Source organism: Rhinolophus sinicus, chromosome 7, assembly GCF_057876585.1.
Source record: "Rhinolophus sinicus isolate RSI-liver-muscle chromosome 7, RSI-T2T, whole genome shotgun sequence".
Lineage (NCBI taxonomy): Eukaryota > Metazoa > Chordata > Mammalia > Chiroptera > Rhinolophidae > Rhinolophus > Rhinolophus sinicus.
Window position 1 is genome coordinate 13161119 of NC_142507.1, and position 18260 is coordinate 13179378.

Sequence of the window (18260 nt, forward strand, 5' to 3'; positions counted from 1 at the left end):
TGCATTACATAATTTAATACACTCTTTCGTTGATAGACATTTAGATTGTTTATAAATAACAATGATATGAATATTCTGGCATGTGCTTTTCTTGTGCATATGTGCATGCATTTCTGTTGGATACAGAGCTAGTAGTAGAACCAATGTCTCATAAGCAATGCATACATTCAGCTTCACTAATTAACACTAGTTTTCAAATGGCATAAAAACAAACCACGCAGGAATACATCTAATTAAAGATGTGTAAAAATCCTATACAGAACACTGTAAAACAGTATTGAAAAATTAAAGATGAACTAAATCACGATCATGGATTAGAAGACTCAATAATGTAAAGATGATAATTTTCCCAATTGATTTCCATATTCAATGCAATCTCAATCAAAATCCAACAGAATCTTGTGGAAACTGAAATGCTAATATTGAAATTTATACAGATATGCAAAGAACTAAGAATAGCCTCTTGAAGAACAAGGAGGGAGGGCTTGTTCTGTCAGATATCAAGCCATGTCTGGCAAGACGATGTGGTATTGGAGCAAGGACAAACAGACTAATGAAACAAAATATAAAGTCTACAAGCAGATACTAAACATAAGGTCTTCAAAGTAGATCATTGCATATATGGACACTGGCTATATGATGAAGGTTACTCTGACATCAGTAGCGAAAGAATAGTCTTTTCAGTAGTTTGGGATCAGACGGATACCCATAGGAAATAAAATGAACTGTGATTTACACCTAATATTATAAGCAAGAACCAATTCTTGGTAGACTCAAGATCTAAACACAAAGTTTCCAAAAGATAATGCTTTTTGGTATTAATGACAGATTATCTCTAACATCTCAATGGACTGTGAGCACTTTGAGAGTAGGATCCACTTCTAACTTTCTATTGCCCAGGATGTAGCAGGTGGTCAATATATATTTGCTGAATTAATAAACACTGGTGGGTTTACTGCATGGTCCCAATGCCTGGTATCTAAGGAACTCAGCAAACAAACCAGAGATACAGAATATGAATACAGCAAATTATAATTAAACACATACATGTTTATTTTTACTACAGATTGAAGTATAATGCAAAAAAGTATTAAATACATTTGATAATTCTGATAACTCCGCCTAGGACACTTCTAGCCTTAAGTGATTCTCCTTCCTTGGTAGGGCCACAATATCAAGTTAAGTGACTGATGTGACACTCACTTTTTAGGAGAAACCAGGTCTTTACACAGCCATTTCTTTTCCCAAGTATTATTTACACCGCTGCTCATTTTTGTCTTTCCAGCCTCAGCTTAAATAGCACCTCTTCGGAGAAGCCATCTTTGACCAACCCTTCTAAGGAGGGATTTTGCCCCCACTTCCTACAGTCCTGTCACTTCCCTCTATTCATTTCCTTCACAGGCCCATTACTACTTATAATTATATTTTTAATTGACTCCCTTCCCCACCCCGACACACACACTAGGTTGTAAGCATCACAGAGGTACTACCATGTCAATATTATCTAATGAGGGCCTGTAATGGTGCTTGGCACACAGTAGGTGCTCAACAAATACCTGTTGAACAAATACGTTTTATGTTAGAATTTCAGTAGGTGTCTTATCTCTCTAGTTATTCTCTCAGTGCTCTGAAGATAGAGAAAGGATCTTAACTCCGTATCCCACTTACCAATAAGCTCTGTGGCCTCGCATATACAAAGCATGCATTCCGTAGGTACTTATTAATGGAATGAGAAAATAAAAGCTTACCTTGCCAAAGCTGCCTTTTCCAATAACTTTTAAGAAATCAAAGTCTGTTGGTTTAGCACTGAAATAAATGAACAATGACAAGAATTAGCCTCCTAGAAACTGAGAAGATGTTAACTTTCAAGCACTTCTTTAACAAGTTAACGCTAGATACAAAACACTTCAGCATGATGACTCCAGCTTTCACACTGGTAGTATCTAATTTTTAATATAAAGTAGGTAATAATGAATAGTGATAATATCTACTTTCTGATAGATAAGACATTTATCACTTCACTTAAGCCTTGTTAAGTTCTGCTTAAGAGAAACTTCAATAACAGCCTCCTTGAAAGAAAAAAATCTCTCTCTCCCTCTCTCCCTGTGTGTATAATTATATATATATATAAATGTAAAATTATATATATATATATATATATATATATATATATATATAATTTTAAACTCAATGTAGCTTCTATCTAAACCAATTTTATTAATCATAAACTTCACCCATGTTGTTAATGAGGAAACTGAATAACTATATAAATTAGTAATACATTCCAAGGACTATCTCGTCTGGTAATTCTTCTGGAAAGAAAGGTACTAGCTGTTAACACCTAGTAAAGTCACTAAGAAAAGTTTCTGATGGAGTAAAAAGTCATCACAGTGTTTTGCATGTATATCACGTATTGTACATTACAGATAAAAGACCTCTCTATTTGTTCTCATAGATGGTAATATAGGAAAGCCAGGAGTAGAGAAGCCAGAGGGAATATTAAGATTGTCCTTTTATTCATAGTAACCTATCAGGTAAAAACAGCATTGGCTGTACGTAGGAAAAAGCCAGGGCAGCAGAAAGTTGAGCTTAAGCAGCGGGAAGAGCTAGTTCCTTCAATCCAGTCTGAACTCCTAAGTTGCTCTAGAGAGGGGGGAATGACTCTATTTAGATTTTAAATTTCCTTCAACTCATTATTGAAACAAATGGCCAGCTCACACATGAAAGTAACACCAAGTCTAGGTTAAAGAGTAACAGGTGAAGGTTAGGGTGATAAAAACTTAACTAAGCTTAGATGTTTTCTTCTTCAAGAACCTGCTCTTTGGACTAGTTACTTTGTTCTTTAATGATGTGCGAGATAATGAAATCACTTTTTAAACAAATAGAATAGTGAAAAACTAAATGTCTCATAATAAACACACTAACTGGGGCCATACCCAAGGCCGCACTGTTAAGGGTTGGTGATAAAGCCTAATTTAAAGCAAATTTCTGTTTGTGCTGCTGGCCAATTCAGTATTATGTTGGTTGACAGAAAAGAATGCTCAAAACCAAACGTTCTCTTCTAGTTACCATCCTATTTCTTTGCTTTCCTTTGTAGCAAAACTCCTCAGGTGGGTGGTCTACACTTAATATCTATACCTGTTCTCCTCCAGTTCCCTCTTGAATGCTTTCCTGTCAGGGTCTTCGTACCCACCACACCACTGCAACTGTCTTAACGGTCACCAGTGACTTAGCAAATCCAGTGGTCAATTCTCACCCTTCATCTCACCTGTCCTATCAGCTGCATTAACAGGATTAATCACTCCTCCCTCAAGACACTTTGTTCACCTGCTTGTGTGACACCACATTCTCTTTAGTCTCCTTTACCGGTTCCTCCCTGACCTTACTATAACGCTGAAGTGTCCCAGGACCCCATCCTTGGACCATGCCTCTTGTCTGTCTATACTCACTGTTTAAGAGGACCAAAAGGGTGAGGGAAGCGTAGGATCCTGGATAAAAGATAGAATACTTTAGAATTAGTCCAATAAGGCTATAAAGATCATTGTAAGTCAGGACAGCCACACTACACTCCTTCTCTAACCCCTGGCAGTCATCACTTATCTGTCAGGGCACCTCAGACTGAGCCAGGAAGTGGTCTTGGACTCCTTTGCATTCAGTGTTCTACGTAAGTATCAGCTCCAATGAATTCCTGGAGTTGACACTCAAGATGAAGTCTGTATTTACCACTCCTGGTGTTCCTCAAAATGTTTCCCCTGGGGTCAAATAAATAAGGTTCTACAGGAAAAACTGCATCAAGATTGTTTAATAGCCTTTCATGAGCTAACGTCCATCATGACTCCTCTGAAACAAACTGGCTAACAACTAGGGTTGCACCAACGACAGCACCAGGAGAATATCAGTTAGGCCTGAGGGATGCTTCTGTCATAACACTTCCCAAGCACCTCCCGGGACTTAGGGTCCCCTAGGAAATATAGTCTGATTACACACACACACACACACACACACACACACACACACACACACACACACACACATACACACAGAGAAAAGTGTCAAAAGCAAAACAGCAGAACCTGATCAATAATTCATGGATTAAAAACACCTCAGAACTCTACTAAAGCAATGCAAAGCTAGAGCAGTAATTAGGCAAGCATATGACAGTATTATATTCACTGTAACTATGGTTACATTTCATAGGCTTCCAGTTAAACTGGTATAATGATATTTGCACATTCATGAAAAAAAAAAAAAGCTTCCTAAAATTTAAAGGATTGTTTGAAACAAATCAAACCTACTGAGGATTTCCAGATGGTCCCAGGTTGATGTTCTGTGAGGTAGAGTGTAGCTGTTGGGGTGGGGAAAAAAAATTAACGTTCATATTGGAACTTCAATGATCAATGTATGTTTTTCAAATAAAATGTACATAATTGTACCAGATAGCTGATGTATTGCCATGTTAAAGAAACCCAAAGTCCTAATTCTTAATCAATATATAGACTTATTTGGAAACGTACATAATCATTTTTATGATAAATTTCAAGAGCAGTTGTACAGAAAAGGGTAAGGCAGAACTCAAGCTCAAAGTGGCAAAAGAATAAAGTAAACTGGGAAAAGCTCTTTGGAAGAGGTGGGTATTGAAACCACAATTTAAGAGGAATCATTTTTACATTTAAACCACTGGTTAAAATTGGCTTTTGTTTGTCAATTTTTAAATAATAACTTATCAAACATAGGAAATTATAATATGATCATAAAGAGTGCAAATACTGGATTGAAAGTTTTAATTTGATAGGAGATAAACTTATTTCTAAAGCAAATACATACAATGAAGAGTGTTTTCCTAATTCCACCTTTGTGGTAGTATCAAAATTTTAGATGGGCTTTTCTCTTTACAACTGTTAAGACAGTAAATTTAATCCCTGTTATTAATTTAGAAGCAAATCTTTACTCACCTAGTATGCCATAAAGTAATTTAATAAAGATTCTAGTTCATTAGTAATTAAAATAGCTTGAAATTTAACTCAAAATCCCAACAGATTAGTCTAGAATGAGCACTTTCCACAAAAGCCAAGTGTAAGTGAATTCTGCGTCATATAAATTCACTTTGAAATTCTTCACACATTCAGAATTAAATCACTAATAGATGTCTCAAATATCTATACTTTCACTAGATCCTTATATAATTATTCATGTAAGCTATTGATAGAAAATAAGCTTTTAAAAACTTCTCTTTAAGTTAATTAGAACCAACAAATTTTATCTAAGCAACTTCTTATTAGAGACGTATGTCCTACATATTTCCCCTTAAATTCATTTGAAACTTATAGACAATCTCCAGAATACAAGCTATTTTTAAAAACAAAGGGCAAACGTTCTGAAAAATAGTAATAAAAGCTTTCTTATGAAACGTTGGCACCAGCTTTCCAGTTACAAAACAAATTTACTTCCTAACAATACCTTTACATGAAAAATCTTCATGTAATAAATTTTCAATCTCCAGAAGACAGAAATATAAGGAACCATAACAGTCTAGCACAAAACAAAACAAAAAAGTATAAATACTCCAGTTCATTAAATGAGAACTGCCCTATTGTGGCATAATTGTAACATGGAGTAATCTTCTTTCCCCCAGTTTTACTGAGATAAAACTGACATACAGCACTGTATAAGTTTAGTTTAAGGTGTAAAGCATAATAATCTGACTTAATATATTGTGACTATGTTTAAATGTTAGTGTTCCATAGAACCTGATAATGTCATCTGAACTAAAGTGTAATTATAATACACTTATTATTTTAATCAATGTGCAAAGAACTAGATCACATTTCCACTCAATGAAGTTTTCTTATATAGATGAAGGAAGCGGTATCAATAAGCATGGATTAAACATTAACAAGGATAATTTGTCCTCTGAATTACGTTAATATGTAGCAAGATCATTTTTGTTTGGTAATGATTTTACTACTGCAGCACATTTCTGAAATAATAATGAAATTATTGGAGTATATAATTAGATAACTTTTTACTCTACCTACTGGTTTTTAAAGATTACATCTAATCACTGAACTCGGGGTGAGGTATAATTTATTAACAGAGTGAACACTACTCAAGAGCGTAAGTTTCTTGACTTCTCTTGACCTCTTTTTCTCTATATAAATAAGGGGTAGGTCCAAATGCCCTCTAAGATCCTTTCTGGCTGTTAACTTCATTTAGTTATCCACTTAAAAAGTCCTTAATAATAGTTACAACTATAAGATGAAGTATGGCTCTTTCCCTTTTTGAAGAGATTCTTTTTATCAGTATTTTAAAACTGTAAGAGATCCTAGTCTAAGTTTCAGATTTTATGGATGAAAAAAGAAAACAAGAAACAAAATTTGGATCTAAAGCCGAAAGCGGCAGAACAGGAGGCAGGACCCAGGAATCGCTGTCAGTTCGGTTCTTTCAAAACCAGTTGTCTCCTACAGCAAGGCCAAGACAATCTACAACTGACCTAACCCTACATACGCTCAACACAATTAGCAAGCGAAACATGGAAAATCATGGTTACATAGATTTTATCCTTTAACTTTTGCTGTGACAGTCAGATATATCTGAATGAATATTTTCATCTACTGACTGCGGATGCAACTTCCAGAAAAGAAGTTTAGGAAAGCTGATGTACATTTTTTATATTTTTGTGTTTGCCAAGAATGAGTAACAATAGGAAATTTTTATACATAAATACAATGTCACTTATATACAAAGCACTTCAAATTATTATTATTAAATGCATAAAATAGTCAAAATACCAACTTTCTGTTTTTGTGTGGATTTCTGACACATTTTGGGAAAAGACTTGAAATTAATGCAGCTAAAGAGTTAAAATATTTTTGAATGGTTTCATCTTTTCCAATTAAAAATATATATTCATAGTTGGAAAATAAGAAAAGTATTAGGAATAAGATTATTTTTTCAAATATCCATAACCAACAGATAATCTTGGAAATATTTAACAGTAATTTTACATAGTCTTTCTGTAACTGTTAAAAACTGACCGTAATCACACTGTGAATATGTGTATAAAATTTATACTCTTATTTCATCATGTCAAAACTTTAAATACATCATCTTCAAGAATATTTTAAAAATGTACAATATATAGATAAATATTATCTGATTAATGAATATTTAACTTTATTCTAATTTTACATTATAAATCATACTAAAATGAACATCTTTGTTCTTTTTCCATATGAAGGATTATTTCATTTGCAACAATTCCCAAGTGACATGAATATTTTCATGTCTGATACATATTGCCAAATTGCTTTCCAAAAGAGTTGCATAATGTTATAACGACACTAGTAATGCCCAAGGATGCTCACTGTATTTTACCTTCTCAGTTCTTCAGTATTTTATTTATTTTACAGTTTTCTTAATTTTGTAGAGAAAAAAATGTCTCCTTTAAAAATCTCATTTACTATTGCCACATATTTACTTATTGAGAGTATTTCTTCCGGTCCCTTTCCTTTTAACTATTCGGGTCTTAAATATCATTCTTTTCAAAAATCCATTTGAATGAGATTTTTACAGAGATGTTATTCTTTGTTATGGCTTATTTGTTACAAATGTTTTTCCAGTTTGTTGTTTCTCTTTTACCCAGATACACTGATAGAAAATTAAAACACCCTTTTACATTTTCCTAAGAGTAACCATGTCACAGATGAAAAAGTTAAATCTGTTCTCTTAACTGAGAATCAGAGAAACATTACTACTTTCGGTGGTCACTAAAAAGGGATATGTCTATTTTCAAATGAAGACTAGCTGTGGGACAGTAACATTCCATCTCATTATATTATCTTTTAAATTACAAAAACAGAACCATGACAAAATTAAAAAACATTATAAAAATAAAAATGTCCTTCAATCCAACATCTCTGATTTTCATGTACATATTTAACAAATACTTATAATCAATTTTGAGTTAAAGAGGTATATTTATATTAATTTGTAATTATAATTTGAATTGCTAATTACTAATCATTTGAGTTAAATTATTATAATTTACCTTTCACTCATAATTTTCTAAACGTAGAAAATATCTTCATAAGGCACAAGTTTATTATATTTATTTATCACATTTTAAAAATAAAATATCCTATTCAAGTATACTGATGATGAAGACATACAGTAACCTAAAAATAAGATGCAAAGTGAAGAGAGCAGAATATAAAACACTATATACGATATAATTAAAGTAGATAATTTAAAAATCCTTATATGTTAAGACAAGATTAGAAAGAAAATCACTAAAATGTTAAAAGTTAATAACTACTAGGTCTGGTTGGTAATACTTCCCTTCTTACTATTTTCAAAAGTTTCTTTAATTAACATGTATTAATTTGTATTGTAAAAGTACTCGTTCTATATATTTTATAAGATATGGTAATCAGGAAGAGGTGTACACATTTGCTTTTATGTGTTCTACAGAGTAGAAAATCTACAATGGATGAAATGACTTTGTTTTAAGTAAATGTCCTAAATTGTCAATAATTCCATCTTTGGGGTGTATTTTTTTCTGTTAAAAAAAATACAATCCTTCTTACTACCTTCTGGGTACTTCTTTCATCCTCATCTTCGGATGGATCTGACTGATGTTTTGGACTGTCCATTTGAAGGAATGCTCTGACATCTGGACTAAAAACAAAAATTAACTTCATTATGACTTTGAAAGCATTACTACAGCTTTTCTCCCTTTTAAAATGAAAATAAAAACAACTACAGTACCATGTACATTAATAGAGCCAAACAAAACCCACCAATAAGGATAAGCAAATAAGTTTTTTAAAAACAGGGAATCCAACAGACAAATGGGTACAGGTGTAAACAGGCTATTCATAGACGAGAAAACCCAAATGGTAAGGAAACTGAGGATGATGCTGAACATCACTAATCATCTGAGAAATACAAACTAAAACAATAATGAGATGCCACTTTATGCCCATTAACTGGCATAAATTAGGAAGACAGATAATATCAAAAGGTGGTAGGGATACATGGAAAGAGACACCATCATGTATTACTGGTGAGAATGTAAAATGAGGCAACTTTTCTACAAAGCAATCTGGCAATATTGGCGAAACTGTATATGCAAAGTGATAACCCCCTCCCCCAATATACTACCCCTCTGACATCACATACAGCCATTACATTTCCACTGTCTCTATTCCTTATGCAGGGAGTAAAAAAAAAAAAAAAGGAAAAGAAAGAAAAGAAAGAAAAGAAAGAAAAGAAAGAAAAGAAAGAAAGAAAGAAAGAAAGAAAGAAAGAAAGAAAGAAAGAAAGAAAGAAAGAAAGAAAGAAAGAAAGAAAGAAACTGTGTATGCAATTTCCCTGGGCCCAGGAATTCCATTTCTAGGAATAAACCATAGAAAAACTTATGGATAGGTTCAGTGAAAGACATGAAATTAGGAAATTAGGATACTCATTGCAACATTCTGTATAGTAGTGAATCAGAAGCAAAACAGGCATCCACCACTCGGGAAATAAGGAAGCAAGCCATGGCAACTGCCCACAGAAAATACCTGTCAGCAGTCAGAAACAAGGAACGACAGCAGAGTACCATTTACGCATTTATATTAAACACTCACAGACACAAAGCAACAATTGATAAACAAACATCCAAAGACAAATAACAAACACATTAAAGTGGATATCAGCAGTGGGAATGAAGAAATGGGTGTGAAGATCAAAGATAAAGAGGAAAAAATGGACTAAAAGAGGGGCCTTGCGTGGACTAGTGACATTCCCAAGGAATGAATAAATCTCTGTATCTGGGGTACCTCCCCAAAAATTGTTTTTTTTTTCCTTGAGATATAATCGATACACTACACACACACACACACACACACACACACACACACACACACACACACTCCAGGTGTACAGCATAATGCATCGTTATTTGTATATATTGTAAAATGATCATCACAATAAGTCTAGTTAACACCCATTACCATACAGTTGCAACTTTTTTTCTTGTGGTGACAACCTTTAAGAGCTGCTTTCTCAGGAACTTCCAAGTATACAACACAGAATTATTAACTACAGTTACCATGTTGTACATTAGAGCCCCCATGCTTTGTTTTATAACTGGAAGTTTGTTATTTTTTTTACCACCTTCACACAATTCCCCCACTCCCCAACCCCTGCCTCTGGCAACCACCAATCTGTTCTCTGTATCTACAAGTTCAGTGTTCTGAGTTTTTTCTTGTTTTGTTTTTTCACTTACTCCTCAAGGTCCATCCATCTTGTCCTAAATGCAAGAGTTCCCAAATTGTTCATAATAATTAAATACAAATAATATACATTTATTGTAAGAAATTCAGAGAGATGAACGATAATTTTTAAAAAGGGGAAGGGTTGGTGGGAACGTAAAATATTGCAGCCACTGTGGCAGTTCCTCAAAAGTTAAACGTAGAGTTACCATATGACCCAGCAACTCCATCCTGGGTATATACCCAAGAGAAATAACATATGCCCACACAAAAAATTCATACACAAATGTTTATAGCAGCATTCTTTATAAAAGTGGAAATAATCCAAATGTCCATCAAATGATGAAGGGATAAACAAAATGTGGTATTATCCGTACAATGGACAATTAGTCATTCATGAAAAGGCATGAAGTACTGATATATGTTACAACATGGATAAACCTCAAAAACCTTACGCCAAGTGAACAAAGGAAGATTAAAAAGGTCTCATACTATATGATTTCATGTTTTTTGATAAACAAGAAATTACCAGAATAGGCAAATCCACACAGACAGAAAGTAGATTAGTGGCTGCCATGGGTTGGAGAAAAGGGGAAATTTGAAAGTGCAGTTTCTTTTCGGGGTGATATTAATGTTAGATTAGACTTGGGGTTATAGATAGTGATGATGACTGTACAGCAGTATAACTATACTAAAAAACCACTGAATTGTACACTTTAAAGTGAAGTATTTTATGTTACGTGAATTGCATCTCAAAACATTTTTTCTAAAGGTGAAGATCTTCAATCTTACCACAAAGGCAACTATTATTAACACCTTTGCATATTTTATTTCAGTCTTTCTCTCTGCAAAGTTAAGATCATGCTACACTTAAAATATTTTATTTTACTGTTTTTCACTTACAAATTACATCATTAAGCATTTTGCCATGTTGTCCAAAACACTGTAAATGATCACTTTTGATAGATGTATGTTGTATAATATGGATGCACCAAATGTTACTCAATGATTCACTCTTTCACTTTAGGATATACGAGATGGCTCGTATATTTTACTACCGATATTTCACTACCCACCTTCACTACTATAATATTTGTGCTTAACACTAGAACTGCCTGTATGTTTTCACTACAGATTTTTGAAAATAGAATTATTTGGTCTGAATTATAAACCATTTTCAGGCTTGAAATACAGTTTAAGCTAATTTCCAGAGAGGCTGCACCAATTTATTACTCCTAGTGGTATATGAACATTCTGAAGACTCTCTGCTGTCAGCCTTGGTTAGCATTAAATGTTACAGTTTATATTACCATCTCTGATAATCTGGTAAGTGAAAAATAGTATTTTAAAAAAGGTACTCAATTTCATTAGTAATTAGTGAAATGCAAACTAAAGTGACAATAATATACCGCTACCCACTCATCAGAATGGCTAAAATTGCAACTAACAATACTAAGTGTTGATAAGGTGAGCAATGTGATCTCGTACACAGATGGTGGAAGTGTAAATTGGTACAATCACTTTGGAAAACTATTTCACACTGTCTACTAAGGCGAACCATATAGATACCCTACAACCCGGAAGTTCTACTCCAGGATAGATCAGAAACGCTTCCACATGTCCACCAAAAGATACGCCGATGACAACATTAGTCCTTATGGCCAGGACATGAAAACAAATCAAATGTCCATCCGTGGTAGAATGGATGAATTGTGCTATACTCATACAATGGGATATTATACAGCAAAGGAAATGAACAAACTGCAGCTAGATGCAACAACATGGATGACCCTCATTTTGTTGAAAATAAGCCAGACAGAGAACATGTATTGTATGAGTCCATTCATAGAGTTCAAAAATAGGGCACATTCATAAATGCTGCTAAAAAAATCAGGAGGGTAATTACCTTTGGGAAGGAAGGAAGGGAGAGAGACTAATTGAAAGGAGACACGCGGGGCTTCAGGGGTATTAGTCATGTTCTATTTCTCAGCCTGCAGGTGGCAATTCAGATGTATTCACTTTCTCACCATTCATGAAGCTATACAGTGATGCTCTGGGCTCTTTTCTGTATGTGTTATGCTGCAGGAAAGCTAAAACGAGGTACTTTTGCTTCCATTTGCACTTCTCAGATAAGGAAATGTTCAGTTGCATTGGTAATTAATCAGCCATTTGTATCCCCCCTTTTGTAAATCATGAATGTACTTTGTCTATTTTTCTTTTGGTGTCTTAAGTGTGTATTATCTGCAAGAGCTCTTTCTACATTAAGCATATTTATCTATTGCCCTTGATCGTGGAAAGCATTTTCTATATTTTTGTTTTTCAATTTCACTTGTGATTTTTGGGGTTCAAATGTTTTTATTAGTCAAATTTGTCAGTTGTACTTTGTAATACATTATGCACTGCCACTATGCTTTAAAAAATCCTTTTTTATCCACAGATCAGAGAAATATTAACATACCATATTCTAGTTTTTTAATGATTTTTAAAATCAATTTTAATCGTCTTAAAAATAAACTTTATCGAAGTAAAGCTACTTTTAAAATCCATTTCCCTAACACAGTTACAACAGGCACACAGTAGGTGATCAAGATACACCTGCCAATTGGCTTCTCTTCTTGCTCTCCTAGATCTGTACTGTTTTATAAATCGTTTGATGTTCAAATGAAGAGTGTGAAAATTAACAAAGTTTTGTTAACAATAGATAAGATCCAGAAAATATGAAATGTCATTTTTTATTAAAAAAGAAAATGTCAGTTAAAATTAAGTTAAAAAAACTCTTGGCTGTTTATTTTTGGGGTGCTCTAGAAAGGTCCTCTATCTTAAATGGAATGATGGTAGGTACAGGGTGCAAACGTTTGTAAAAATCCACCGTGTTGCATACTTAAGAACTGTGTGTTGTACAGGATAATGTTAAAATTAGAACAATCAAATTGCTTTTAGTTGAATTTTAATACCAAATATAACATCTTCAGAATACCACTCTTCTAGATTCAGAATGAATATTTAGAATTTAATATATAGTGTTAGAGGTTCTGAGTAACACTGTTCAAAATACCAGGAGAAATCACCACCACCACCACCACCACCATTTATTCTATACTTAGTCCATTCGAAGAGACCCACCCTTTTTCCATCACCACGAGCGGCTGGTCTACAGAAGGAGTCTACACTCATTAGCAGGAGACACGTATGGGGCTGGGGAAATGCCTTCATGTTAAGCGGCTGCTTGGAATGCTATGTTGAGAAGGACTGGAGGCCTTCTCGATAGCAGAGAACACCGCCCGGGTGGAACAAGAAGTGTGGCACGTGTGTCTGACCCTTGCCAACACCTTCAAAAGCCTCGTTTCCTTTCTGGAAAGCTGCTCTGTGTTCCAGTCATACTTCAGGATCCAGAACGGTTTTTGTAGACTCTGTTACGTGTACTGCTCCCTTTGCCTGGAATGCTCTCCCTGCCTTTTTTTCTTGAATGATGACACTCATTTCTCTTTACATGCCCAATGCACAGAGCAGGTACTTAATAAATGCTTTTTGAATGCATGAATAAATATAACATCGAACAATTAGCAAAATATTTTAACTGTGTAGTATACAAATTCCTTTTAAGATTAATCTACAAAAATAATACAAGCGCAAAACGATGAAAGAAAATAACTACAGCTTTAAATTGATGGTTAGAAAAGAAGTTAAGAATACCGGGGGAATATGCTTTAGAAAGAGTTTACAAATCACAATAACATTCCACAGAATGTATAAAATCTGTATCAGTAGATTATTCAATATTCTTAGGTTTGGTTTCAGTGCCTCTTCAGAACACAATGAAAATTACTTACTGGTTGTAAAGCTCTGGATGCCTAACTAAGTTCTGAATGAATTCATTCAGTCCTGCTCTTCTTTGTTTAATAAAATCTGTTAAGAAATACATAAGCTATTAGGATTATTTATATCAAACTATGTAATTATCATCAATACAGTTATATAAGAGATAAGTACAAAATAGTGAATTCTGATTAAAAAACTATTTAATTTGTTTCTTGATATACAATAAAAAACAAATACATGTATTTTAAAATCTATAAATATAATGAGTATAAAATTAAAGCAGATGACCCATCTCCCAAAAGAAAATTCTCCAAAAAATGCCTATTACGTTCTAAATAGACTCTCTACAAAACTTGGAGAGGCATTTGCTTTGTCCTCATGTACTACCAGGTAACAAGTAAAAATTAACACTACGACACTGGTTACTGAAAAAAAAATCACACTAATAAAAAAGTAATAAAAACAAGCATTACTGGAAATCCTTGCAACTAAGGAATGGTGATTAAGTGGTTCCTTGAGTGGTTACAAGTGATTACAAAACCCTGCTTCTAAAAAAATTCCCACTGCTAAACAAAACAAAACAAAACAAAAACCCTTGAAAAATATACTGGAATACTTTCCTAACAAGTAATTGTCCAGCATCTTCAAAGTGTTTTCACTGTTGATAATAGCAGTTCAGCAATAAAGGTTAAGTAAGCACAAGAGTTTCTTGGAATTAGAAAACTTGATTCAAGTATCCTCTCTGCTACTTACTAGCTGACCTTGAACCTTTCTAAATCTTAAATCCTGACTTGTAACATGGCGACAGTGACACTATTTACACCTCATAATGCTGATATAGGATTCAATGAGACAAGGCATGTAAGCTTATAGTAGAATGCCTGGTAGACAGGCATCAGTCTTTGGCTACTATTATTTTTGTTGTGGTCAGGCCAAAAGCCATCCTAAATCCTAATTCTTAAGAAATTACAGATGAACCCTGACTTACAATTGGTTCGACTCATGATTTTTCAACTTGACAATGGTGTGAAAGCAGTAAGAATTCAGCAGAAACTATGCTTTGAGTTTTGACCTCTTACTGGGCTAGTGATATGCGATGCGGTATTCTTGTGGTGCTGAGCTGTGACAGCAAGGTGATTCTGCCCAACTGTCAGCTAAGGTAAGTGTTCTGACCATGTGTCAGGTGGGCGAGGCTAAGTGATGATGTTTAGTAGGTTAGGTGTATTAAATGCATTTCTGATTTAAGATATTTTCAATTAACGATGGGTTTATCAGGATGTAACGCCATGGTAAGTTCAGGAGCATCTGTGTACGCTAAAAATTAAATAAACAGGAGACTTGAGAGTGTCTCAGAATGGTGAATGTCTTGATAAAAACCTGTAAACAACATTCAACTTAACAGTGAGTTTTGGTTTCGTAAAATGATCTCTACTCAATAAAGGTTTTAATGCACAGTGCTTGTCACCAAAATTATGGGTTGTTTCCAGTCAGGCAGGTTTATTTCCATTTCTAAATGTAAGGTACGGATATAAAAGAACAAATATAAATTAGATATGTTCTCTTAGATCCAGATGCACTTGATCCTGTTTTATTGTTCAACGATGAATTTCTGGAAGAAATTTCAGGAAGGTATCTTGCAAAACTCTTCCAATTCTTTATGTCACCAATCAAGAATAGGTGAGGCTTACATTAAAAACTGTACTTGAAAGGCAGTCATTTTTCAGGAACTGGACTTGGTAAGTAACATAGGAGGGAGAAAATGAATGACTGTATTTGAGATATTTAAAGCAAATCCAATGACTAAATGAAGGCAACTTTAAACTGTTCTGTGGATATTTACTGAAGGTACATTTTACATTGGGTGGTCAGTTGCGACAAAAGAGTGATTTCCTCTCTTCAGAGAGCTACAGCCTGCCCTGCACTGATTAGTGCTACCAGACTTTCCATTTCATTACTGACTTTACAAAGTTTTGAAAGCCCTATATAAGAAGATCAAGAAGTCAGTAATGAAAAAAGCCCACAGTCGTCAGAATTTAGGGGCAATTTCAAGTTTATTTTAGATCAACATTAAACATGCAAATACCTGAAAAAAATTACAGGTAAGACTAAAATATGTACCAGCCCATCACAGGATAAGTTCTAAGAATTTGTAAGGCTGACGTATTAGCTTTAAGAATTATAGTTAGTTGGAGATACATATTTTTAAAAGTCTCTCCAGTTAAGAATTTATGTGAATGTATCTGTTATTCAAAAGAGGTTTCCATTAGAGATCTGAAAGAACTTAATGCTTAGCTAATAAAGTTTTAGTCCCCAGAATAAGTATTAAAGTGACCGACACAGATTTCTTTGCCATTTCACTGCTTCTAGAAAAAAAATCATCCAAGGGGAGATAATCTCCAATTACAGGGTAAGAAAATCAAACTCTGACTTAAGGAAACCTTGGGTTTTTGTCCTACTACTGCTACTGGTGGCCAGAGCGACCCGATTATATTCACAATCAAAGGACATTTAGAGCCTGCAGGGACCACAGAGATCCTTTAGTCTTAACCCATACTTTTCAGATTAGGAAATAGGGTAAGATTTCTGGAATATTCCAAACAAGTAATTTTAAAATAAAATGCACATAAAATTTTGTGAATTTTGTTTTAAGGTACCAGTCATTAATGACAGTAGAGGAAGGAAGGGGATGAGAGAAACAAACAAACTTGGATGAGTCTATTTCTCCATGTATTAGCTTTGTGGCTTGGGAGAGGTGGTTTAGCTCTGCTAACTCTCTACTTTGCTCTGGAATGTAGTAGAAAAGAAGCTGCCCTGTAGTTACAAATTCAAATGAAAATTCTACATATAACAGGGGAAGTGAAGTCTCATCCAATGCCAATCCTGAGTAAAATGTAAAAGAGAGGGCTACAGGGGATCCTCCAGCAGCCTGGGGTGGGGGGAGAGGCGGGAGAGGCACCGGGGAGGAAGGGGAGGAGGGAGAACCAAGTTTTAATTAAAGCAAGAACGTGAAAGAAATATGAAAAAGATGGAGAATAAAGAGAAGTTTGTTCATTGTGGGCAGAATTCCACATGGCACAGTGAAAAGGTTTGGGAGGGAAAGGAATGGTACAAGGTTAGGTTACAGAGAAGCCGCAGTCAAGATCAGTGATTTGAGAGCTATTTGATAGAGGGCGACCTGACTAAGAAAGCAGACATGTAAGGAATCACAGGTTTTATGGGTTACAAGGCTACAAGCAAAGTTAGGTGAGGAGGTATGGCCGGGAGGGAGGTCTCTCTGGCTTGTCAGGATTCACCTGTGGCATAAACAGATGACTTTTTGGACAGGTTTTCTATTAAATAAGGAGATTTCTGTCTCTCTGGAAGTAGTCATTTATGACCAGGATTGATTTCTTGGATCCTAGTGAAAATTTCAGGCTTGAGGTTTCAGCCATATAGGCTCCAGATTCCTGAGAATAATTCCTTTGTGTAATTTACGCTCCCCAAGGGTGAACAACAGAACATTTGCTTGGTGTCCCACTCAGAGGGCTGCAGGGTGCTGTGCACAGAATATGTTTAATAAGTGCTTCTCAATGTAACAAACATGTAACAATGAATGTCCTTTATGGTTAGAAAAATACCCCAAATGATCCTCAATGATGCATAAATGTATCCGAAGCAAGCCTGCTTGAACTTAACTTTGAAATCTGACATTTACTAGCTGTATGTGACCCTGGGCAAATTCATTAGCCTAACTGTGCCTCAGTTTCCTTATCTATAAAATAGAGATAATGATAATAATACCCACCTCAGAGGGTTGTGAGGATTGAATGAATTAAAAACTTGCAATGTGTTTAAAACAATGCCTTGTACACAGTAAGTACCTTCCTGAGGCATCCTTTTCATAGAACGTGAGATCAGTTAGCTAGGTACAGTCTTGTACTACTATACAGCACACTGAACACAATATGTTACCTACATCTTCAACCATCACTTATGGCTGCTCTATGAAGTTACTGCTTACCTGGGTCAAAATTATCACCAAATATTCGCTTGGCAGGAATCTTCAGGGCCATAGCAGGAAACTGTTTCTTTAACTAAAAAATTTTTAAGATAACATTATATGAACTCAATTTTTTAAAAGTCTTCTAGTAATGCATGCACAAAAACAAAATACAATCAATCTGATTTACAAGGAACATCCATCAG

At 34.6% G+C, this 18260-nt stretch overlaps 1 protein-coding gene across 9 annotated transcripts in view; it reads right to left on the bottom strand.

The window, feature by feature from the left end:
- The window catches only part of SGK3 (serum/glucocorticoid regulated kinase family member 3), a 103184-nt gene that overhangs the window by 18874 nt on the left and 66050 nt on the right, over window positions 1-18260 (bottom strand). For 7 of the 9 annotated variants that reach the window (XM_088799395.1, XM_088799401.1, XM_088799396.1 and 4 more), the window contains 6 exons: window positions 18076-18148; window positions 14087-14162; window positions 8589-8676; window positions 4296-4345; window positions 3450-3488; window positions 1749-1806 (listed from right to left, as the gene is read on the bottom strand). In XM_088799395.1, coding sequence (XP_088655521.1) covers window positions 1749-1806; window positions 3450-3488; window positions 4296-4345; window positions 8589-8676; window positions 14087-14162; window positions 18076-18148 — 384 coding nt within the window. The remainder of the gene's footprint in view (window positions 1-1748; window positions 1807-3449; window positions 3489-4295; window positions 4346-8588; window positions 8677-14086; window positions 14163-18075; window positions 18149-18260) is intronic. The other 2 variants (XM_019726410.3, XM_019726420.3) reach the window with 1 other exon arrangement.